This window comes from Narcine bancroftii, chromosome 3 (genome assembly GCF_036971445.1).
Source record: "Narcine bancroftii isolate sNarBan1 chromosome 3, sNarBan1.hap1, whole genome shotgun sequence".
In the NCBI taxonomy this organism is placed as follows: Eukaryota; Metazoa; Chordata; class Chondrichthyes; order Torpediniformes; family Narcinidae; genus Narcine; species Narcine bancroftii.
The window spans coordinates 7,304,750-7,331,174 of NC_091471.1; the positions used below are offsets into that span (position 1 = coordinate 7,304,750).

At 43.6% G+C, this 26,425-nt stretch overlaps 1 protein-coding gene across 3 annotated transcripts in view; it reads left to right on the plus strand.

Moving 5' to 3' along the window:
- The window catches only part of sema4f (sema domain, immunoglobulin domain (Ig), transmembrane domain (TM) and short cytoplasmic domain, (semaphorin) 4F), a 245,386-nt gene extending 226,774 nt beyond the window's left edge, over positions 1-18,612 (plus strand). For all 3 annotated transcript variants that reach the window (XM_069923461.1, XM_069923464.1, XM_069923462.1), the window contains 4 exons: positions 4,640-4,749; positions 6,869-7,032; positions 8,839-8,900; positions 15,441-18,612. In XM_069923461.1, the coding sequence (XP_069779562.1) occupies positions 4,640-4,749; positions 6,869-7,032; positions 8,839-8,900; positions 15,441-16,063 (959 nt within the window). In that variant the 3' untranslated portion in view covers positions 16,064-18,612. The remainder of the gene's footprint in view (positions 1-4,639; positions 4,750-6,868; positions 7,033-8,838; positions 8,901-15,440) is intronic.
- The last annotated feature ends 7,813 nt before the right edge of the window (positions 18,613-26,425 follow it).

Here is a 26,425-nt window from a genome sequence, read left to right on the forward strand (position 1 = left end):
CTAACCAAAGATTTGTAGAGTTGCAACATGATCTCTCTATTCCTGAATTTCCCAATAAATTAATTTCAGCATCCAAAAGACCATCTTAACTATCCTATCAATCTGTGCGGTAACCTTGAAGGAAGCATATAGATTACAAGATCACAAGACAAAGGAACAGAACCAGGTCACTAGGCCCATCGTGTCTGTTCCGTAAATCTACACTAAGCTACTCTACACTAGTTATTGAGTGTCCGTAGATTTGTCTCCAGCGTACCTGCAGCCCCACAGGTTTCAGTCCAAACCATCGGCAACCCGAGCTCCAGATCCAAAGCTCCAACACAATCAGGAAGCCTTCAATGCCCAAGGCCCCTTGACACCCTCTCGCATTCCAATTCTGATACCTGGTACCCCTTCAGCCAGTCTCAAGCCAGTCTCTAGTAGTCTGCAGCCTGTTGTGAGTCCTAAGTCCACAGGTCGCCAGCAGTTCGCAGCCTTCATGGGTTCCTTGCCTTGAGTCACAAACAGCTCACTGCCTGTGTGTTTTTCTGTCTCAGAGCCCCTCACTGTTCCATCGTTGTGGTCACCGTCCCATGGGTCATCTCATCTGTTTCTTTTTCTCAACGGTGGGGTGTTCTCATGGTTTTCTGGCACCCTGCTCCTTCAGAATCTGAAACCCCTTGTGGCGCTGCCGAAGACTGGTATCGCCGTCTTAGGCCCAGACCCTGCAGTTGCAGGATTTTAAAATAAGCCTCCATTGGCTCCTCTAACAGGCCACTTAATGCCTGTACAGAGCCTTTGGAGGTTACTCTGGGTGGTAGAACCCTGGGGGAGGAGTGCTATGTCTCCACTCCCTGCTCTCCCCTGGTCGGCATCAGTGTCAGTGTTGCTGTTGCAGCAGGTCTGACAGGCCAGGCCCACCATTTTTCCCCTCTCTCACGTAAACTCATGCCTCTAATTTTAAACTCACCTACCCTTGGAAAGAGAGTTACGACTATTTACCTATGTAACTCATGATTTTATAAACCTCTGTGAGGTCACCCCTTTCCGCTCTAGGGAAAGAAGTCTTGCCTATCCAACCTTTTCTTAGATTTTAAGCTATGTAGTCCTAGAAAAATCCTCATGAATCATTTCTGAATGTTTTCTAGATTCATGTCATCTTTCCCAAAAGCTGGGTGGCCAGAACTGTGTACGATACTCCATGTGTAGTCTTAGCAATGTTTTTTATAGCTGTATCACGGCATCCCAACTCCTGTACTTAATGCCTGATTGATGAAGAGAATTGTGCCAGATGTCTTCTTCACCACATTATCTGCCTGTATCTCCACTTTCAGGGAACTAAATATCTGTATCTCTAAATGTCTGTTCTCCAACATTCTCCAGGGCCTGCCATGGTTTAACCTTTCAAAAGTTAAAGTTTGCCCTCCTTTGGCCCATGTCCCAAGTTGATCTAGAGCCTACTGTAATCTTAGATAATCTTTTTCACTTTCCACTTTAGGGGCAACATGGTTAGTATAGCAGTTGGTGCGACAATGTTACATCTGCAGCGACTTGGGTTTGAATCCCGCGGTGTCTGTATGGAGTTTGTACATTCTCACTGTGTCTGCGTAGGTTTCCTCTGGATGCTCTGGTTTCCTCCCACACTTCAAAGGTTGACGATTAATTGGGTGTAATTGGGGCAGCACAGACTCGTGGACTGGAAGGGCCTGTTTACTGTGCTGTAAATCTAAATTAAATTAAAATTATATCTCTAATTTTGATGTCAGCCCCAAATGTACTACTTTCTAATTCTAATATTGAATACAAGCAACAAAGGGCCAATACTTATTTTGTCATAGGGATATATTCCAAGACATTACTATTTATTTCCCTTCATTCCTTAGTGTCCCTGATCTTCTCTGTTGTAAATGAAATTGAATACTTAATCCCACTCCCTATCTCCACCGTCGTTCTGAGGCTCTATGTAAACCAGAACCAACGACCTTGCATTCTTTTGAGGCATTTTGCAATCATCTGGAATGAACCAAATTTTCAATTTCAGCTAAACTGTTCTCTTCATTTTCCATTTCCATGCTTATGCAACTTATTTACACATTTCTTTTGAATGCTTTGCTGATAATCAGTGGTCATGTCCTTTAGCACCAGATCTGAATCTGTCTCCAGCTGGCCTCTTGATTTACACCCTACTCCTCCTCCCAGCTATGCTTTGAAAATTCAAAATCCTCACTCTGAGGAAGGGCTAGGGACCTGAAATGTTCAGTCATTTTTCTTTCCACAAAGGTGAGTTTTTACAGCATTTCTGTTTTTGTTTCATATTCCAGAATCTGTAATTTTAATTGTTTAACAGCACAGGCAAAGTGTGCCAAATCTTCATTCTCTGTGAAGAAAGATTCCATGACCCTTTTGATGTGCCCATGAGGATACAACACATTAAATAGGTGTGAGTGGGAAGAGAAGGTTGAGAATCACTGCTCTCGATCCAATTGTTACTGAAATATTTTGCTTGAGAAAAATTGTCATTGGCCCATTTCCTTTGGAGTTCTGAAACGGTACACATAACAAGTCAATTAGGTACAATTAAAACAGTGGGTTTCAACCTTTTTCTTTCCACCCACAACCCACCTTGAACAATCCCTTACTAATCACAGAGCACCTATAGCATAGGGAATACTTTAAGTGGTAAGTGAGTGGAAAGAAAAAGGTTGAAAATCACTCCTTTCCCTGTACCTCAGTTCCTGAAGTCCGGGCAACATCCTCTCTGCTCTCATTTAAAATCTCTTTCCTGTAATTAGGTGACCAAAACTGCACACAATATTCAAAAGTAAAAACACAACGCTGAATAAAGGACACTGGTTGACCTACTGAGATTCTCCAGTATTGTGTTTTGACTTCAACCACAGTGTCTACAGATTTTTGTGTTTTACTTCACAATATTCTGAAGTTGGTCTCATTAATGTCTTATACAACTTCATTCCAACTCTGATACTCAATTCTTTGATTTATGAAGGCCAATATGCCACATGCTCTCATTACAACTCTATCTACCTATGACACCACTTTCAGGGATCTATGAAACAGATCCCTCTGTTTTACAGCACTCCTCAGTCTGCCCTACTATTTATTGTGTGTGTCCTACCTTTGTCCTTCAAAAGAAAAATACCTCACACTTGTTTGCATTAAATTCCATTTGCCATTTTCAGGCCATTTTTCCACCTGATCCAGATCCCTCTGCAAGCTTTGAAAGCCTTCCTTGCTGTCCAAAACACCTCCAATCTTTGTGTCATCTGCAAATTTTCTGATCCAATTTACCACATTATCATGCCAAATTTCTGATGTGAACAACGTTGAGGCAGTGTGCAACACACAAACGTACTGGAGAAACTCAACATTTATAAAGTGTACCCAATGCTTTGGCCCTGAGCCCTTCATTTGTTCCTGTGACTCACTTTGTCAGGGCAGTGCTGGTCCAAATTTCAAGAATCATTATTTTTCATTATCTTTTTCATGAATGAATGCCCAAAATGGTGAGTTACTCTTCTCTGACAAGTCTTTGACCTGAAATATGAACTTTGTTTCTCCTAAACCGATGCAGTCTGACCTGCTGAGTAACTCCAGAATTTTCTGTTCTTGTGTTAATTTCTCTTGTTCTGTGATTTGCAACGTAGATATGTCCAGCACTTACCATTGTTCATCCCTCCCCACTCCTAGTCTCCTTTACTCCTACCTTGCAGTATCAAAAGTGCTGAGAGGTGTCAGATACAGTGAGTTTTCATGCACTTCTTCATAATTCTCCTTGTTAGCTGCCTTTCCTCCTTAATGTTACTCTTCCATCTTGGCTGTGTCAGGGTGGGAAGATGATGGCTTCCACTGATATTCTGAGTAATGTACTTTTTACATAGGAGTCGAATGGATTTTTGATGGTGAAAATAAATATTAGATGTGTACACATGGCAGACTTCAGTCATCTTCCCCACTGAGCCTCAGTAACCTATCTGTCCATGAAATGGAAAACCTCTATCCTCAAGTCTTGTGAGGTACTGAGAAGGAGTGCTCACTTCCTTTGCAAAAAATTCAAAACACATATACTAATTTTAGATTCTTGCCTAATGAAGAGGATTTTAGCTTTGCTTGGTTCAAGTGTGCTATCCATTACATTTATTGCCACTTGAGAAAAGGGGAACCAGGGTTATATAACATTCACCCGAGCCATTTTTGGAGGTAGTTGAACATTTTATCCAAAGGGATTGCAGAATTCCCTGATGCTTGTTGGATTATAAGATGAACATAAATACATGGATTTTGGTTGGCGTTGTTGATTGGGCTGAATTTTTATTTTTTTATTCTTGGAGAGAGGGTGAAATTAGGAGCATAACAATTGCCTGATTTTAAATGTTGAGGTTAACCTAATTTGTAATTTATAATTCATTATACAGAACATCTCACAACATCGTTGTATTGTAGCTATTAATCAGATTGCAACATGACCCAGTCATGAGATGATGAGCATCTCTGACTTGCGCAGTTTTGTGAACTATGGACAAGTCAATTTCATCTCTCAAATGTTCTACTTAAACTGGAGGTTGTATTTCAGATTACTTGAATGCTGCATCCAATTTGATTTAATTGAGACCGACTTAGACTTTTATGTATTTTGATGTAGAAAGTGGACATTTGCATAAAGCGTTGAAGATTGGCTCCAAAGTTCTTGTGGTGGAGGACTATGTTATCTTTAAACAAGATGAAAAGGTCCTGAATATTGAACTGCAGAAGGTAAGGATGCCAGTCAATGAAACAGAGGCTTTGCATTGCATATTCTACCCATTTATGACCCAATTTGTGTGTTTTTAATCTGCAAAAGTTGATCTAATATGTTAGTTTTTTTATTCTGCTGGATGGGAGTTAGAAGATGGTTCTTGATGAATGATGGTACTGGCTGAAAGAGTTAAATGGGTGACCCTAATTCCAATGTTTGTGGTAGGCTGAAAGGAGTGGGTAGAAAATATACCCAAGAGCCATGCACTGATTGTATTTACTCCGTTTTATGGGCAATCATAATCCATTACATAGAGACAAACTGAAAATAACTAGTGGACATGCAACTCCTGCTTTATGGCAGTTTGACTTATGGAAATGCACTCTTACAGAATTTACAAATCACTTCCAAAATATTTGAGATTGGGAATAAAAGGTGCTGTGATTAATTAAATTTATGCTGGGGGGGGGGGGGGGGGAAATCACAAAATGCAAAAGAAGAAACAAATTTTGTCTCTTTTTAATCACTCTATACTCTGGGACGATAAGATGTAGATATGATGTCACTACATCAATTGGCTGTGCCTTCTCCAGTTCAAGGACATGTAACAAGACGTCGCAGAGTGCAGCGCTACGCTGCTCCTCATCTGTAAGGCATTTTCTCTGACATGCTGCATCATGGGGAGCTGCAGTAGCCATGACTGACCAGCTCCTTAAACTAATCACTCAGTCTTTACTCCACTTCCAATCAGTCATACACTTTAACCCAGAGCTCCGCACAGCCACTAGAACCCCTCGATACCACCTTTCTCCCATGAACTATGAGCCTCAAATGCCATTCTTTTCCTTGACAAGTCCACTTCTTAAATCCTTTCCTAATTCACAAGCCTTGCATGCCAGAGAAGGTACTTGGCAGATAAAGTGAGTGACAGGCCTGTAGTCTGAGACATAGAACAGGCCTTCAGTGATGATGATGCCAAATTTAAAGTAAAATTCTATTGCTTGCACGATGAAATCCCTCTATTCCTGTTTCTATTTTTGCCGTCTGATCACATGTCCAGATCAAAGAAGAGTGTGGAAAAGGAGGCTTGTGACTGCCTTTTGAATCAACACAGAGATGTCATATCTAAATCTTATTGCTCCACAGAACTAAGTGACTAAAAATATAAAAAAATGTGTTTCTTCTGCATGACCCTTGAGTTAATAAATAACACTGGTGACCACTTGGTCATTCCGTTGGAATGCATCTCTGCTTATAAATGCGCTGTTCAATGGGAAAAGAAGGCTTTATAGGAACGTAACTCCTCCCTAACTTCATCTGTATTCTGTCTCTGTCAGACTAATTAAAGTTTTCCTGAAAGTGGAATGAATGGGATAGAGAAGAGAGCTGATAGAAAAAATAGAATGAGTCTGATCATTAGACTTCAGTCTTTTGGGTCTGAAAGTCGAATATCCTTATGCATACACAGTGTGCCAGAAATGTGGATACTCTCTTTCATAAACAATATTTAGCAATGGAACAAAAAACATCTGTAGAAGGTACAAGTCAATGTTTTTGATCCTGTCTCAAGACCAGATTTTTGTGCTAAATTCCAGCATCTACTGTCTCTATTGTATTTAAAATCGAGGGCTGGGTCAATTCTTAATCAATTTATTCAATATAAGGAAGTAAGCCATGAAACTCAGTCTCTGAGTTTGCACCTAGTCTCTGTAAGTATTTTAGAAAGGCAAACTCCAGATAAAATGATATTAATAGGCCTCTTTATATAAACTCTGTACGCCTTCCTCTTCCATTCCTTCATGGAATTTAGTGGACATGCATTGCCTTGAGCTTTGAGCTATGACCATTTGAATTTAATTTAGAATTACAACATGGTAACAGACCATTACAGCCCACCAACCCACGTCTCCCAAATAATACTATTGTGACGAGTTAACCTATGAACCTTGTATGGCTTTGAAACGTATGAGGAAACCAGAGCACCCCAGAGGAAATCCACGCAGACACTGGATTCAAACTCCTGAATTGTGTTCTATTGCAAACATGACAATCATTGATTCAGAACTAGGAAAAGGATTTTTTTTAATTGCTAGGTGAAGTGGATTTCATAACTGAATAGTTGATTATATTTTTCAGGAGTTTGTATACATTGGATCAGAAAAAAGGATGGTTCAGCTTCCAGCAGTAAACTGCAGCAGATATTCTAACTGTGATGCCTGTTTCCTGGCAATGGACCCTTCATGTGGCTGGGATGTAAAGAAAATGAAATGTGTTCATGAAGAAAGCAAAAATGTCCAGAGGTGCGTAGCGGATATCTGTCAAGTCATAATTGAGTTTCAGGAGAAAGGTCCCTTTAAATTGATAATTAAAAAATAATGAGAGCCCAGTTACATTTCTAGATAACTGACAAAAATGGTGGACGCCTGTGTTGGTGAATGAAAAGGGAACAGGTTCATTTGGAATTACTTCATCCCACCAGGTAATAGCACAGAACATGTACTATTGCACAAACTTTGCCTGCCATAAGGCAAAGTTGCCCTTAGTGTCACCCGGCGCCCCTAACAGTAAGACAGAAATAGAAGGAAATGAGAGTCACCGATTCGCCTCCAGCCCTCCCGTAGCCTATGCACCTGGTACAGACTCCACTTCCATTTATTAGCAGCCCAAGTTCCAGGTCCAAACCTCCAATTTGACAGGAAGCTTTCATGCCTCCTTGGCAGGAGCCCTTCTTGCCCTCAGCATCCTCTTGAATCCCAGCTCTGCTACTTAGTTCCCATGAGCTAGCATCCAGCAGACCACAGCCCATGTGGGTCCCCTGACTGCAAATTGCCTGCAGCCTGTTTAAAGCCTATGAGGAGCCCCCGGCATTAGGATTGGGCAGTTGAACACTTTGCAGCGTTGCCCCGTCTCCACTCTCTAGGGTTTGCACCACCAGCATGTCATTCCAGCACTATTTTATTTTGTATGAATTTGTATTAATGCCATTTTGTGACCACTTGGTCCATAACCTTCTAAGTCTTGACAATTCAAGTTAGGGGTCTCCAAAGTGGTTGATATCGACCCCTGGTCGATATCTAAGGGGTTGAAAAATGCCAGGGGGTCAAAAGGGGGTTGATAAATGCCGGGGTGTGGAATTGAAAGGATCGTAGAGCCCAAGGTCCCCTCTCCTGCCCGGGAGCCTGAGGCAACTTCTCCGATGTGGACGACACCAAACCCAATGTTGAAAATGGAGTCGCCGTTGCCGAATCTGAAGATTTGGACCCAGCTCCGTTTGGCATCTTCCTGGCCAGAAGCAAAATTTTTTAATGGTTATTTAATCACTTCTTTGCTTAATTTACAGATTTGTTACTTGGCAATTGATGTAATGTAACAAAGTTTGGGTTGTTGCTGGAAGGCCCGGACACCATGCAAATGGTCTACAGTTTCCCTCACTAATGCATATGGAAACTGCACGTCGACTTATTTATTTTGTACAAGCCTGGGAGTCTATGAGAGATCAAGGATTCCATGAAAGGGTCAATGGTCTAAAAAGTTTGGGAACCCCTGATTTAAGAGCTTCTCCTGATAACATATTAAATGTGAAAATACCTGCCTCCACCACTTACTCCTTTAGTGTTTCCTCAATTCCAGAAGGAAAACTATGTACTCTATGAACCTTGATGTTATTCAACATTTTTATTTGAACCTCAATCACAATATACACATGCAAATTGTACAAAGGGATAGAATTTCTCGACCAATTTGCTTCTTCCAGAAAAAAACTTGCACAATCAGACCATTCCAGAGTGAATTTTTTCCTTCATTGTTGTGAGACTCCAAATTTGAGCTCTTCATTCAGATTATTTCTAGAAAACACTAAATATGTGCACTTCATGTTGCCAATATTTATAGTAATTTTTGTCCATATTTTTCATAGAATGAATTTAAGTAATCTTGTCATATTATACCAGTCTTGATTTCTTGTTAACTTGCCACGGAGCTGTGCACTGTGATAATAAGTTGTGATGAATTATAATTTAAATGTAGGGTAGTTACCTTATTTAAAAACAATTGAAACATTGGAATGTATTGTAATACTTAAGAAGATAATTTTGAAACATTTGCAGGCCTCCTCAAAATGTGGAGCACTACCATCAACAAGTTAACATACTTTGTAAGAATGGAAAAGGTACGTTTAATGGAACAAACTCTTTTTGCTTGCTACATATTTAATCTTTTATTTCCCAATTCCAAAGTTAATAATTCACTTCGTGCTCAAGATGAATGTCCAGGAACAAGAATGCTAGTGAAATTAGCACTGACAGGGTTTGTTATCACAATTACATATGGAGCTGTATTACAAAGATTGGTGCTATGCCAGGAAATTAGCATATACCTTGTCCTGGGTACCTAGTTGAGAGCTCAGGCCTCCACTGGAACTCCTCAAGTAATGAAATGATAAAAAGGATTTGATGTTATGGCTTGGTGTTCATGTTTGTTATCACATGCATCGAGGTATAATGAGAAAGCCCTAACACAGAACAGAGTACAGAATTCCAGAAAGCGATCAGTTAGAAAAAGTAACATTACCTTACATGTTGTGGCTGGTAAGCTTCTAAATCAAAAGTAACATGCTGAGACTTGCAGAACTCCAGAGTACTGCCTTACTGGTTTAAAATCATGTGCTTAAAAAGTCCGCCCAGCCCCAGAGTCCTCAGCACCCCAGTGGGGCAGAAGTGATGTCAACATCTGGACTGCAGCTTTGCCACGTTCTGAGCGTCTCTATAGATGCCACTGGCTGCGGCTGTTGCCGGTTCACTAGTCATGCCGGTCAGCTGCTACGTGACCCCTCCCAGCCCTCCAGAACCGGCGATAGGAGGTGCATGACCTGTAACATATAACCGTTTTATGTGGTTGGCCTCGTCTCCTAGCAGGTGGTGTAATGACTGGGCACTCAATATGCAGGTGTGCCAGTTTGAGACAGTCAGTGGTAAATGTCTCATCCCGACCCCCAATGTCCAAAACACAGGTTATCCCTTGTGTTACACTACCCTAAAGCATCCTTTGTATGGTTGTTGCAGAGGCAGTCTGTGTGCTCCTCTGCGAACGAACATGTACTCACTCTGCCGCAGGTCGTTGGGTACAAAGGAGGTGCTGCTCCGTGTTGGGTTCGTGGAACTGAAGCCGGTGTCTCCAGAGTTTGGCCAGCACCTCTGTTGGTGTGTCTCCTTGGTCATGGGATGCAAGCATGAACTTGCTGGGCAGGTTGAGGAGTTAACTACATCAACTCGGCCAATGATGCTGCTAGGACTTCTTTGAGTGCTGTGCGGATGCCTAGGGGAGCTTATCTACCCAGCTGGGTCCTCAGAGTCATGCCATCAGGGCTGATTTAGGGTGCCTGTGGAACCGCTCCACCAGACCATTCGATTGGGTATGGTACGCAGTTGTTCAGTGTAGCTGGGTTCCTAGACACAGGGTTGAGATGAACTGTGCGCCCCTGTCTGAAGTGACGGGAATAGGGAGGCTGACCCTCGCCACCCAGGTTTTGATTAGTGTCCTAGCCCATGTCTCTGTTGTTGTGAATCCATCTACCATCGTAAGTAGGTACCTCGCCCCTCTTGAAATTGGCAGTGGGCCACTGATGTCCACATGCACATGCTTGAACCTCTTGTGTGTTGGCTAGAAGGATGGCAGTGGTGCCTTCATGTGTTCCTCCCTTGGAGGTTTGGCAGTGTATGCACCCCTGGCCCAACCTGTTTGTGCAGGCCATGCCACGAGAAACACTCCGCATTTAGCTGGGTGGGCCAAATCGTGTAAGGTGTCAGAAACTCTCCGCCTGCAGGCGGCTGGTACAATGGGCCCTGTGGAGATGTCACATAGAGGTTTGTTACTTCTGGGCCCAATGGGTATGTCCTTGAGGTGGAGGTAGATGCGCATGGCTCGATAAGCAGGTATTTCGCTGTCCTCCTCCTGTGCTTCTGCTAGCATTTCGTAATCCACCTGGGGCTGGGGCTTGCACTGACTGGATAGATGCACGTCCGCCACCACATTGTTCTTCCCCATTAGGGTTAGGGTTTGATTGTGGTGTGAATTCAGACACGTAGGATAAGTAGCGTTGTTGGCGAGCTGACCAAGGGTCGGACACTTTGGCGAACACAAAGGTGAGGGGCTTGTGATCCATGAAGATCATGAACTCTCTCCCTTCTAGGAAATACCTGAAGTGCTGAATGACCAGGTACAGGGCTTTCGCCGTGATGTAGCACTAATTCTGACGCTGGCCCTACTGCCTGGATTGGAGAAATCCTCCTTGACAGGTTGGAGAAATCCTCGTTTGCAAGTTGGAGGTGGACGTCCTACAGCATCTGCTCTAAAAAGAGCTGTTCAAAGAGTAGGCACAGTTTATGGCTGTCTGATAGTGCTAGCATGTCACTCATTGAGGCAATAGCTGGTCACCTAGACCATTCATCCGTAGCAGCCGCGCGGCCCATTTGTTGTGTGAGAGGCCAAATGTGCTGACTAACGGGGCACATTCACATAACAGTGCCTCCTACCTGCCAGTCTCTGGAGGCTGCTGTAGAAAGTACATACACAGCCTGCCATTTTCTGGTCAAATGTAGCTACTACATAGTAATATCGATTCTCATCTGAGACAATGTTCCTGACCTGGAACTGGGCCTCTGCCTGCTGCAACCAGACAAGGGCTGAGCAATCCAGAAAGCCGGCAGTTTCAGCAAAACTGCGTTTTGGAAGTTGAGTCACTCACCTCTGTTGTTGGAGTTGCTTGTGATGGGTCCAAATGCCATTGGACCATCGGGGGTCACCAGTGTGGGCTGGTAAGCTGCTACATCAAAAGAAACATGCTGACATTTGCAGAGCTCCTGAGTACTGCCTTACTGGTTTAAAATTGCGCGCTTAAAAAGCTCGCCCAATACTAGAATCCTTAGCCCTCCAGTGGGGCGGAAGTGATGTCAACTTCCGAGATGTGGTTTTGCCCCGCTCTGAGCGTCTCCGTAGATGCTGCTGGCTGCAGACTTACCCGTGACTGCTGGCGCTGGGTTCGCTAGTTGTGTGGGTCAGCCACTGCAGTGTGAGGTTTGTTCAGGAGTCCGGTAACAACAGAAAATAACTGTTCTCAAATCTGGTGACATGTGATCTCATACTCTTAAATCTTCATTGCTGTGGGAATCAGGTGAAGAAGAGTGTGGCTGTGGTGGGATGAACCTTTTAATATGTTGGCAGCTTTTCCGAGACAGCAGAGAGGGTAGATGGAGTCAATGGAGGGGAGGAGGAGTTCATGTGATGGTCTGAGCTGAGTCACAATGCTCCACATTTCCTCCTCGATTTGGGTAGAGCAGGTCCTGTACTAATCAGTGACGTATCCTGACTTTCTCTGATGCATCCATTCAGTAGAGGAGCAGGGGAACTTACTTGGCTATCGTATTGATGAGATTGAACCAGGTCAGGTTGTTGGAGATGTTTACTCCCAGGAACATAAAATTATTTATTATCTCCAACAGTGCTGTTGATTTGTATGGGGTGGGGGGGGGGGGGCCGTGAGGGATGAGCTCCACCCCTCTTCTGGAAGTCTATGACCAACTCCTTCGACTTGCTGACACTGAGGTAGAGGCTATTCTCCTGGCTCCAAGTCACGTTCTGCTACCTCCATTCTCATTCTTGTTTGTCATTGTTAGAGATCTGGCTATGACAGTGATGTCATCTAAGGATTTATGGATGGAGTTGGAATGGTGTTTGGCCACATAATGTACAGAGCCTGAGTACGCACGCAGTCTTGTTGGGGGGGGGGGAGGGGGGGACACTGATGTTGAGGGTAATTGTGGAGGAGGTGCCATCACTGAACCTTATTGATTGCAGTATGCAAGACAGGAAGTCATGAATCCATTTGTAGAAGGGGGAGTTGAGGGCAAGGGCTTGGAGCTTGAGGATGTTGATTTGGCACTATGGTGTTGAAGGGAGAGCTGAAATCAATGAATAGTAGTTTGACATGGGGGACCTTGTTATTCAGATCTTCCAGAACTCAGTGTAGGGTCAAGGAGATGGTATTTGCCATGGATTTGTTATGGTTGAAGTGGGTCATTAATGTGAGCCACAACTGCCCCTTGAAACACTTCATGAGGGAGTGAACCGCCCTGGTGAAAGATGGTATTGAGCAGGCTGGGATGAGCATAAATATGCTAAATGCTGAGTTGTAGGACTCCGGGCTAATTGGCACAGGGAGTATGACCTTGCTAGGATCAGGTAGACATTGCTCCATGACTTTCCCGCTTCTCCAGTTTTTCGTCACTCCAGTCAGATGTGATGCAAGTTTCTGCCTCCTCATCTTTGTGGCTTGATTTGGCAATTAGAATAATAACCTGGAGAGAGTTCAGGTATTATTGGAAAGGAATTGTTCATGTGGATGACGTCAACTGACCTGCTCTCAATAATCTTTTGATTGCCTCTTGGGGAAAAAAAAACATTAAATTCATGAGATCCAAAGCTATCACAACAATCCCTTTCCAAATACTTTTTAGATCCTGTCTTGCCGAATCCCCTCTACTAACTTTCCCACCATTAATGTTAGGTTCACCAGCTTGTGGTTCTCTGGCTTGTCCCTGCAGCCCTCCTTAAATAAATAATAGCCACCCTGCCATCTTGCAATACCTCAAATGTGGTTCATACTTTATTTTACTCTCTTGTTCTTCTTTCTTCCACTTGACTGTGTTTTTGAACCATTTTGTTTTTAAAATTTTGTTAAAAACTGAACCCTTTTTATTTTCTACCACACTCTTAGTCAGTGACCTGCGCACACCATCCTTCTGAACTTCTGCTCTTGTTGCACCTTTTAACTCTGATGCTCTTGGTTGATGGTCCAACTTTCACTGTGACTTGGAGGTTAATAGAGCATTTCAGCTTAGTATTTGGTTAATGATGATCATTTCTCAGCCGATATCACCAAAACACTTGAGATCCCATTCATGTTAAGAACCTTTTGTCCATGAATATTACTGTCTGAAAATTGATTTTAAACTTTGCTTTGCTGAGCACCTTCGTTCTGTTTGTATCAGTGACAGGGACTATTTCAGTTGTGCACCCCACTCCCATGCTCACATGTCTGTCCATGACCTTATGTACTATCTCAACAAGACCACCTGTAAATCACAGGAATAATACTCCAACCGGATGGCATTAACAGAGACCTCTCTGGTTTCTGCTAGCCTACACCCTGTTCTCCCTCCCTTCCCTTTCTCTTTGGCTTCTTTCCCCTAGCTCTCCACCTCCCTTCCCTCTCTATTCCCAGAGCTATCCCTCCTCCCTGTGCTTGCTGGTGAGCCCTTCCTCCCTTATCCATCTATTACCTCCTGCCTTCTGCTTTTGGGGCTTTGCTCCTCCCCTTCCCTGCCCCACCCCCCATCATTTTGTTCTTTCACCTTCCGACATCTTTCCATTCCTTGATGAAGGCTCAAGCACAAAACGTTGGTTGCCGTATTTGACGGCATATAAGACTAATTCCCCCCCCCGCCCCGCCCCACCATTTTTAGTCTGAGATTTCAGGGGAAGAATTTGTTTTACTGTATTTACCTCATTCAGTTTTTTTGTGGGCCCGTCGTTCACTCCGCCCCCCCCCCCCCCCCCCACATCAATCGCTCTGCCCCACAGGGCTTTGAGGGGAGTGCTGGGCCTCAATAATTAGGCTTTGTAGGCCCAGTGCTCCCCTCAACAGTGAGTGACAGGAAGGAGGGAGGGAGAGAGTGACAGGATCCCTGAGCAAATTGAATGAGATGCAGGAACAGGTGACAGTGAGCGAGCAGCCTGAGCCACTCACTCAATGCCACCCACCCCCATGCCTCATTCAGTCTGTTTGGGGAGCCGTGCTTGTTGAACAAAGCCTGATCATCGAGGTCCAGTGCTCCCCTCAAAGCAGTGTGGGAGAGAACGAGCGATGGGAGAGAGAGAGAGAGAGCCTTCTTATTAGGGGAAGTGAGTGACGGCAACTTTGGAAAGCACGGGTGAGTAATTTGACCGCTTTCCTCCTGTCACCATCTTGGAAAAGGTGGCACCAAAATGTCACCTTCACATATAGGATCCATGGTGGTTTCTGAGGATATTATTTGGGGAAAAAAGTGGGTGGGGGTGGGGTTCCTATATGCCATCAAATACGGTATGTATCTTTGTAGAGTTTAGAAAAAAAAACCTAAATATTGGAAGAACTCAGCTGGTCTTTCAGCATCCACAGGAGAAAAAGATAAATTGCCGATGTTTCAGGCCTGATTCCTTCTTCAAGGAATAAGCAGAATAGGCAAAAACCAGGAAATCTCAGAATACAGACAGTGCCGGCTGTGGGAGGAGACCAACAAAAAGATGTTAATTGGATATAATAAAGGGAAAGGTGAAAATTACTATTGTCTGTGCAAAAGAAGACAGGGAAAAGGGTGAAACAGATGGGGGAAGGCAAAGGGAGAAGAATTGAGGGGCGAGGTTTAACAAAAGCCAGAGAAGTCTATATTAATGCCATCCAGTTGGATGGTGCCCAGTGGGAAGATGAGATATCGTTCCTCCAATTTCTGGGTCGTCTCAGTCTGGCAATGCCTGAGACCATGGACTCGTGCAAGGTAATGGGATGGGGAATTGAAATGGGTGGCCACTGGGAGATCCCAGTTTTTCCATCTGCTGAATTTCTCCAGTATTGTGTTTTAATTTCTGACTTGTGCTTTTTTTCCCCCCACCCCAGACTATCCTCCCTTGGTGGCAAAGGTGGTGCCAGTGGTGAATGGGACCACAGTTTTTCTTCCATGCAACCCTAGTTCTGCCTGGTCGACCTGTAATTGGAGAACATCAAATGGAAATTTGGTCAACAGTGACAACGTCGGAGGGATTCACGTAACTGCTATACAGAGCAGTTTAGGCGAATACCAATGCTTTTGTGAAGAGGAAGGAGTGCGTACTCTTGAAGCTTTCTATAGCCTGGAATTTAATTCTTTGCAAAGTTCAAGGGATAGTACAAATTCTGTTAACCATTTATTGATGTTTGTCTTCCTGGTTCTTGGCTTTATTATTGGTGTTCTAGTCTACAAGTTCTGTCTCCCATGGTGCAGGACAAAATTGGCATCCAAGTGTGGCTGCAAAAAAGATTGCATCGATGCACCACAGGATACTGAGGTTCATGGTTTGAGCTCCAGTGATGAAATAAGGCCCTTGACCATTGTCGAGAAGAATGAATCGGATGTAAATGGAAGCAAAGAGAAAGAGATGGTTTGTGAAAACATGGAGAAGGAGGTGAATGGAATGAATGTGGGTCCTCCAAGAAACCAGACCATTTCTATCATATCATGCCAGGATGAAACCTCCATTTAATTGATGGGCAGACACAATCTCTTGGAAACATATGTCCTGAAAAAGTAGCCAAGCATCTGCTTTACAGCTATCTTTTTATTGCATTTGTGGTGTTGCTTTTAATTCTGTCCATTTATCTTTCTTCCTGGTAAGAAAGTATCTAGTTAGGGAACATGACCGTTGTTCCCTCTCAACATCATCGTTGTCACATCAGCTTCATGCTTGGTAGAGTTGGTGGGGTTTGCAACACCATATTGTTTACAGTTGCACTGTTCGAGACATTGTGAGGGCATTATGTGACCTTTAATTCTCTAAAGACAACTGGTTTCCAGTTTTATTTACACCAAAAAAAAAAGAAATATTTTGATACTTGTGAATAAATGTGCAGATGATTCTGTAAAATACAAACCCATTTGGAAGGTAGCTAGATATCCAAGTTACTTGGATCATAGAGCTATGGATTTGCCTCCTGTAAATTCCCAGAAGAATAAATATCAGCCCCAGGAGTTCTGCTCCAGTGATTGCTGCTGCAAAGGACACTTGTAGATAGGTCACAAGATCAAAGCTAGCCTCAAATGTCCTGCCCTCTCACTTATTATGAAGAACAAGGCGGTGAGACGAACTGGATAACTCTTTCAGAACAGCAGGTATGTGCAACATGACAAATGCAATTGTTGTGTAATTTTTCATGATCTTCATGCTTCAAGAAAGGTCCATTGGACAGCACTAGGAAAAATAAAAGTTACTGCTGGTACTCATTGTGATAAAACACTGGGATTTCGGAGAAACTGTTAACATGTAAATGTTGAATTTTTGAGCAGTACGTTTATTGCAGGATTTTCAATGCAGGTTGTACTTGGCCAACTCTGAGTAGGAATCCCACTGTAAATGGCACACACCCTCTTCAGAGTGAATATTTCTGCTCTGTGACCACTTGCTGCGATCATTTCAGCCCCACAGTCAATAGGGAAAAGAAACTGCATCCACTTCTTTTCTAGTGGAGTCCAGGAATTATGGACCACAGCAGAAAGGAGCAAATGAAGCACAACTGCTGTTATCTCCATTTTCTCTTCCAAACTTTGTATGTTGTGGATTTCTTCCCACCTCCAGAAGTGTGGTCTCGTGCAACAACTGTAAATTGGAGTTTTCTTGGAATGTTCTCAGTTTAGTTGTAGTATTTTAGTGATTGGTGTATGGAGTTGTAAGATTTGCTCTCCCTGCTCTCCAAATTCATTTTGTAATAGAAATGCTATCCAGGATACTGAACCACTGTACAAATTGTGGGGGGAGAAATGTGGATTGGTTGTTCACCCCTTATTGAAGGTTGAACGTTGAAAACTAGTGGCTTTAGGAGGGCCTTACTGCTGTCTTTAGGATTATTTAGAGTGCAGACACGCCACCGAGCTGTGTGTGGGAGAAGTCTCGTGCTTAAATCCAACAAATACCATTTACAACAGCTTTTCTCATCACCTCACCTATTACCAACGAATTTGGATGTTATTTCAAACTTTGGATGATAGCTTTCCATCCAGTATTCTCTTCCATTCATTTTACTTGGAAGTAAAATTGATTATCATCCTAAACCATCTATTTAACTCTGCTGGTTAAAGCTAAAGTTTCACCTTTGTGTTTGGAATCCAGTACCCATGTGAGACTGGCAGAATGTAGAATGTTCTTTACAAGTTTAAGCAAGATATTATTCAAAATCTATTTAACCATGACTCCTGACATGGGAGTGGTATTATGAAATACTTTCTCATTGCAGCCCTAGTACCAGAGTCTGCTCGTTTTATCAGTATTCAGCAAAAAGCCTGAGCCTTTCCAGTATTTTGTTTTATAGTGTTGATTTTAATAACATAAATTTTGCATTTTTATTCTACTTTATGTAGATTAGGGAAGATATGAAATTGAAGTGAAGGGTTTTTGAAAGGGAGGAGGGAGGCCAAAGTGGTGTGAACAGAAATAGGACGACACCAAGATACAGCAGAGACAGCAGTGTGGCCAATCAGTGTCTGGAGGGAAATGAGAGAACATCACACTGGCTTCTGTTCCAATTTACTGTCGTGTGGCACAAGCCTGTGTGGGCGTGAACTGGGTAGCATAAACTCACACTCAGCTAGGATATGCCATGTCATTATATGCTCTCTGTTAGGATGATTGGGTTTGAAGGATTTGCTGTTTTGGAAATTTAGGCCTCTGCACTTTGGTCCCTTATGAAGAGGGGAAGATTTAGGGTTCAGAGTCTGGGTGGGTGCTGGTAAGCTTAATTCTTCAATGGTTATTTAGAGTTTTTGAATTTTGTAGATAGCAATTTTCTTCTTGAATTGATATCCAGTTATACCATGTTTAACCATGTGTGTCAGGTACTTGAGGTTATACTTATTCCATCTGATTCATTGCTGTGTGCTACCTGAGTAAAAGTACGACAGTGCAGTTTCAATGTTGACCAGTCTTGGCATAAACTTGGAAATGTTAAATGTTAATATCAGTTGACTGAATGATTCTCAATCTTCACTGCTGTGTTACCCAATGTTTTTTTAAATAAATTACTATTTTGTGGTATGTACAAACTATGTTTAAATGCTATTCAGCTACTTCACAATCTGTTAAACAATTTATATCCATCTATAATTTTTATTTTACTTTCTACTTTAGTGTTTATGGTTATTAGTTACGTAGTTTTTGATCGACAGCTCATGCAGAAACTAAGAGCATAAGTCCCCTGTTCTGCTACTTGAGCCTGCTCTGCCATGTAATGCAAACCTGTTTATGTGTCTCCATATACTTTCATTCTCTTGTATTCCTTGATTTTAGTCATTTAGTCTTTACAACCCTGTGGGATAAAGTGTTCCGTAGGTTTATCATCCTCTAGTTGATGGAATTGCCCTCACCTCAGTCCTAAATGTCTTACCCTGTCACACTATTGTAGTGAACTGGGAATTCAATACTGATGTGATGTGTTGTCCTAAGGACTGGCTCATCCCCTGACTCCACCCCCGCATATCCCAACATAAATCCTGGATCCAAGCCAAAACCCCAGTTCAGTCCAAAGACTATTGTACTCTCTTTGGTCTTGAGTGCTCTCAGTCGCGCTGCAACAATGACCCATCATTTTAGACATCCCAGTCAGGGCAACATCCTCCTCATGTTCACTTGTCTAGCCCTGTCAGAAGTTTGCAAATTTCAATTCAATCACTTCTCATTCTTCCAAGAATATAAACCTAGTCAACATAATCTCTCCTTGTATAGCAGTTCTGCCATGCCATCCGAGCCATCAGTCTGATGAACCCTTGATTGCTTCCTCAAGATCCTGTAGTGTATATCCCTTCTTAGATAAAGCAAAGCTGCACTCAGTACTCCGCAAAGCCTTGTATAATTGTGGAAACACAAATCCCAGAAGAACTTAGCAGGTCATAGACATATAACTGACTTCTTCAAGGTATGAATAAAAAGCAGGCAGGCGCCTGAATTCAAACACTAGGGAGAAGGAAAGAAAGGGCAGGGGGAGGAGCACAGACCCACAGACAAAAGGTGATCATTGGATATGGACAGGAGAGGAAAGGTGAGAATTGATAGGGGAAGGAGTGTCAATGCAGATCTGGAGGAAAGGAGACAGGAAAAAAGAGAGAGACAGCTGGAGGAAAGAAAGAAGGATAGATGGGGGCGAGGTGGGGGGGGGAGGCAGTGGAGCCTTAAGAAACCATCTGGTTGGAGGGTGCCCAGACAGAATATGAGGTGGTGAACCTCCAATTTGCGGGCGGTCTCAATTTGGCAGTGCATGAGACCATGGACAGAAACGTCGTGATGGGAGAGGGGTGGGGAATTGAAATGGGTTGTCAGGAGATCCCCACTGTTGCAGCAGACAGAGCTAAAATGCTCAAGAAAGCAATCAACCCCCACCCCCCTCCCCAGCCTGTATCCAATTTCTCTGATGTAGTGAAGACCACAACGGCATCACTGGATGCAGTAGATGACCTCTGCAGATTAATATGAAGGGCTGCTTCACTTGGAAGGTCTGAAATAGGCCCCAAATGGTGGTGATGGTGCAAGTGCAGCACTTCCTGTGGTCATAAGGGTAAGTGCCAAGGGGGAAATTGGTGAGAAGGGAGGTATGGACAAGTGAGTCACAGAGGGAGTGGCCCCTGGGCAGGGAGGAGAAGGGAAGAAATGTCATCTGGTTGGATCACATAGTAGATGGCAGAGGATGTGGAGGTTAGTGGGGTGGTAGAGGAGGACAGGGCAGATGTACAGGTAGTGGAGGGGAGACCACATTTTTGAAGAATGAAGACATCTTGGATGATCTGGCCTGGAAGACCTCGTCCTAGGAGCAGGCAGAGAGAGACGGAGGAATTATGAGAAAGAAATTGAATCTTTACAGGGGACAGGGTATGAATCAGTGTAGTAACTGTCAAGAGTTTATTTCCTGAGATGGAGGCAGAGAGATCGAGAAAGGGGAGAATTGCTAGAGATGGACCGTGTATTTAAAGTTGGGGTGGAAGATGGCAGCAAAAGGGATAAAGTCGACAAGCTCATCCAAGGTGCATGAGGCAGCACCAAAGTAGTTGCCAATGAAGCAGAGGGAGAGTTGAGGAGCCTTGCCTGTAGCCAACAAAAAGGCAGGTTACCCCTTTTATTTGAAGAAGGTGGGAGGAATCAAAGGAGAAGGACAAATTCTGCCAGCCGGAAAAGGGTGGTGGTGGTGGAGGGGGACTGATTGAGTATGTTGTCAAGGAAGAAAGGAAGGATTGAGGCCTTTGGCATGGTGGATAAAGTGTCCATGGTAAAGATAAGGTGGGGGGGGGGGGCTGGGCAAGTTCAGGGAACTGGAAGTTGTCAAAATGACGGAGGGCATATGAGGTATCGCTGATGTAGGTGGGAAGTAACTGGATCGGGGGACAAAATGGAGTCGAGGTAAGCAGATACCAGGTCTGTGGCAAAGGAGCACACAGAAATGATGGGTCTGTTGGGACAGTTGGTTTGTGGATCTTGGGTAGGTGGTAGAACTGGGTAATTTGGGTTTGGGAAACAGTGAGGGTGGAGGTCATGGAAGTGATGAGTTCAGAGATATTGCATGTGATGGTAGTTTGATGAGTCTTGGTGGGGTCCCGTCAAAGTGGGTAAATAAGTAGAGGCGCCTGAAGTTGTCTTTCTTCAGCCAGAGGTCAGGGTGCAAGACCATAACAGAACCACTGTCATCTGCAGGTTTGATGGTGAGGTTAGGATTAGTGTGGAGGGCCAGGCATTCCGAGGGGGTGAGATTGGAGTGAGTGAGAGGAGTGGTGAAGTCGAGATGATTGATGAAGTTGAAGGAAGTTGGAAATATAACAGTCCAAAGCAGCCAGAGGTGTCCAGGATGGGTTGGAGGGGGGGGATGTGGTGGAGGAGGAGAAAGATTTATGGCTGGAGAGGGGGGTGGGGGGAGTGGAGAATGCTGATTGTCGAAGTGGGTACAGAGATGAAGCTGATGGATGAAGAATTTGGCACTTGTTGAGGTATGGGTGAAGGGAGTGAAGCTGAGGCCTCTACTGAAGACTGCATTCTGTCTCTGAGACGGGAAAGTTGGATGAGATGGTAAAGACCAGGTGAGAATGAGGTGCATCAGGAGGTGGAGGTAAGGAGGGATCCAAGGGAGGCAGGAGAGGGTTGGGGGTCAGAGGAAGGAAGGAGAGGGTGAGATAGGCCAGAGAGAGTGTTTGCGACAGACCTTGTATAATTGTACCAAGATTTGTTCCTATTTTTAAATCCTACTTTATAATGGACAACAAATCATTGTTACCTTAACTTTTTGCATTAGCTACCAAGCCTATTTCTTGTTGCATGGGCCCTTGCTTGAACAACTATGATAAATTCCACTGTGGTCTAACTTTAGTTTAAATGTGAATCTTTTGGATTGTTTCACCTGAAATGCCTTGAGAGATTCCAATTAATCCTGCCTCCTGCGCAGCCTTGACTCACTCCAAATCACCTCCCACTGCAACAGAGACATCTCCCTGGCCCTAAACTCTCTTTTAGAACATCTGGGTAATAAGGTCACCCATCTCAGACTATGATTCATTAATTGTAGCTCTGCCTTCAATCCCAGACTCCTTAATCTTGGCCTCAGCAACCCCTCTGCAACTGGATACACAACTTCTTGTCTTTCATGCTGCAATAAGTGAGGATTGGTGACTGCACCTCCACAATTACACCAGGGACCTATTGTGTGTTCCATCCTCTACTTCATTCCCTGTACTCCCACGACCGAGTGGCCAGATGCTGCTTCAAACTCCATTTATAAATTTGTGGATGACTCTAGGCAGGAACTTAAAAGCCAGGATATAGAAGAGAGATAGTGCCAGGAAAACAGCCTCTTCCTCAACGTCAGCAAGACTGAGGAGCTAGCCATACACTTCCCGATGAGGGGTGAAGCTCTCTCCCCTATATGTAGCAAAAGTGCTGAGTTGGAAATAGTAAACAACTTAAGCTACTTGGAGTAAACTTCTCCAGCAGCCTGACTTGGTCCACCCACATTGACATGATGACCAAGAAAGTGCATCGGTGCCTCAAGCTTGAAGAAATTCAGCATGTCCTCTACATCTTCTGCAGATGCACAATTGAGAACATCCTGATAGGAGACATCACAGTGTGGTATAAGAAAGATTCCACCAAGACTGAAGAAACTACAGAATGTGAACGGAGCTCAGACCATCACACAAACCAAACCCCCCCCCCCCCCCCCACTGATTCCATCTTACTGCCTCCTGTCTTGGAAATGTGACCAACATTAAAAGACTCATCTCACCCAAGCCGTACATTCTTCACCTACCCTCCTGTAAGGAAGAAGTGTGATCACACACCACCAGATACAAGATAGTTCTTTTTTGCTCTTGAATGAACACCACGCTAGTAAAACTGTTGTTTTTGCTCAATGCTAACTGATCCGATGTTTTACTTTGTTCACGTGACAATAAACCTGAAATTGACTGCTCTCAACACCAAAAGTGACCAATCAGCATAGTCCTAGATTTGGACAAAGTGGAAACAGGCTTTTCCACCCACCAAGTCCACATCATCCATAAGCATCCTTTTGTACTAATTCTGCACTAATACCATTCTCACATTTGTTTCAATTCCCCCCAGATTCGCAACACACTCAGGGCAATGTACAGTGGGTCTGGGATTAGGGAGGAAACTGAAGTGGTCACGTGAGAACATGCAAACTCCACAAATGTAGCAGGATTGAACCAGCCCTGTTGAAGTGTGAGGCAGTAGCTCACAGTACTGTCGTTCAGGGTAATGCAAGTGACGTGGTCAGATTGGATTTCAAATGGATTGATATGTTCACATTTCAGACCAATTACAGGGCCCTCCATAATGTTTAGGTCAAAGACACTTTTTCGTTTATTTGCCCCTATGCTCCATAGTATTAAACAATTCACGTGATTAAAGTGCACATTCCAGATTTTACTCAAGGTTATTTGTACACATTTTGATTTGACTATGTAGAAATTTTTTTATACCTAGTCCCTTCATTTTAGGCCACCATAATGTTTGGGACATTTGGCTTCACAGGTACTCAGGTATGTTTAAATTGGTGCAGGTATAAGAGAACTAGGCTTGGTTCTAAGTTGTTGATCACCTTTGGAGACTGCAGTTGCCATTTTTCAACATGAAGACCAGAGTTGAAAGTCAAAGAAGCCGTTATGAGGCTGAAAAACAGTCATCATCCAAACCTCAGAATTACCAATGTTAACTGTGTGGGATAAGAAGAAAGAGGGTATTGGTGAGCTCAGTAATTGTAAAGGGACTGGTAGGCCAAAGAAAAATCCTCAAACGTATGTCCCAAATATTACAGTGACCTGAAGTGAGGGGGACTGTATAAAAAGTCTGTAATTCCTACATGGTCAAACCAAAATATAAACAAATAACCTTGAATAAAATCTGGAATGTGCACTTTATTCGCATGTGAATTGTTTGATTACAAATTTAAAACTGTGGACCACAGGGGCAAATAAAAGGAAAAAAAGTGTCTTTATCCCAAATGTGGAGGGCTCTGTAAATCTACCATCATTTAGCGATCAGAGTTCCCTCAAGATTCGGATTGGATAGCTTTTTAAACTTAGACATACAACACAGCAACAGGCCATTTCAACCCACGAGTCTGTGCTGTCCAATTTACACCCAATTAACCTACAACCTCCGGTACATTTCAAACAGTGGTCGCAAACCGAAGATCCCGGGGAAAACCCACGCAGACACAGGGAGAAGGTACAACTCCTTACAGACGGCGCAGGATTTGAACCCAATACTGATTGCTGGAGCTGTAAAGGCATTGAGTCAACCACTATGGCAACCGTGACAATTCCAAGGCACTGATGTATTTCAGGAAGAAACACTGGGCTTCACTCAGTTCAACATGAACTATTAAAAGTACTCTTGCATATTTCCTTCACAAGCCACAACTTTTTACCAAAGACATCTCACCTACGTGTGCTGTTTCTGGTTGCTGCTTTTAAAGAGTAACTGACAGAAACAGATGTTTCATTTCCACCATGTCACCTCCCTTGTACTTCTTTCCTTTTCAACTGACCATGAGTGTGGTAAGAGCAGAATAAGCAGGGCATAAAAATCACGAGCTCGCATCAGCTTAAGGCCGCACACAGTTGTTGCACGAATAATTTGGCAGTCGCAGTGGAAGTGGGATTGGAGAAGGGCAGATGGAAGTGCTGGGCAGGTGGAGATCAATCTGGGCAAGTGTGAACTGATGCCCTTTGGAAGGTTGAACTTCACAGGGGACATGGGTAATAGCAGGATTCTTAGCAGCGTGGAGGGATCATAGCCCATAGCTTTGGGGCACAGATGCACATGGGATATGACTTGGTGTTCTTGTTGGGGACGGAGAGGTTGTCAGTAATTGGAGACTTCTCAAAATGAAGAGGTTTGGTAGAGCTTTGGACTGATGGGCAGAGACATCTTTGCTTCTGCAGACTGGAGATGTTTGCACAGGTAATATCTCTGCTCCTGGAGCAGGGCAATCTGCTAGCCTGAGGCGACTCTCACATGCACCATCCCTTTGCGCCTGCAGAACCTCAAACTATTCATGTCTTACACCCAAGACCATTAAGAATAGCAATCTGCTCAAGTGTGATATCTCTGATCAATGAAGAGAGTAATCTGTTCACAAATGACATCTCATTAAGGAGACTGCTTCCAGGTGATTTGTCATTGTTCTTATAGAGCTCCAAACTATTCCTGTGTTGCAGGGGCTTCAGTAAAGCCTTTGACAAGGTCCCACATGGGAGGTTAATCAGGAAGGTTTAGCCACCTGGTATTAGTGGTGAGGTAGTCAACTGGATTTGACATTGGCTTTATGGGAGAAGCCAGAGAATGGATAATTGCTTCTCAGACTGGAGGCTTGTGACTAGTGGTGCGCCTCAGGGATCGGTGCTGGGAACATTGTTGTTTGTCGTCTAAATCAATGATCTGGATGATAATGTGGTAATTGGATCAGCAAGTTTGCAGGTGGCTCAAAGAGGAAGCCTGGCAACTATCGGCCTGTAAGTTTGACGTCTGTGGTAGGTAAATTAATGGAGAAAATTCTTAGAGATAGTACTTATAAACATCTGGATAGACAGGGTCTGATCAGGAGCACTCAACATGGATTTGTGGGAGGAAGGTCATGTTTGACCAATCTGATTGAATTTTTTGAAGAGGTGACTAGGAATGTGGATGAGGGTAGCGCAGTGGATGTTGTCTATATGGACTTCAGTAAGGCCTTCGATAAGGTACCACATGGAAGGTTAGTTAAGAAGGTGCAGTCTTTAGGTATAAATTTTGAGATAGTCAAATGGATTGAACATTGGCTGAAAGGGAGAGGCCAGAGAGTGGTAGTGGATAATTGTCTGTCAGGTTGGAGGCCGGTGACCAGTGGTGTGCCTCAAGGATCTGTATTGGGCCCATTGTTGTTCGTTATATACATTAATGATCTAGATGATGGGGTGGTAAATTAGATTAGTAAATATGCAGACGATACTAAGATAGGTGGAATAGTGGATAATGAAGAAAGTTTTCAAGGATTGTAGAGGGATTTGGGCTGCTTAGAAAAGTGGGCTGAAAAATGGCAGATGGAATTTAATGCTGATAAGTGTGAGGTGCTTCATTTTGGTAAGAAGAATCAGAACAGGACATACGTGGTAAATGGGAGAGCATTGATGAATACAGAAGAGCAGAAAGATTTAGGAGTAACGGTACATCGTTCCCTGAAGGTAGAAACTCACGTGAATAGGGTGGTGAAGAAGGCTTTTAGTATGCTGGCCTTTATCAATCATTGCATGGAATATAGGAGTTGGGAGGTGATGTTGAGACTGTATAAGATGTTGGTGCGGCCTCATTTGGAGTTCTGTG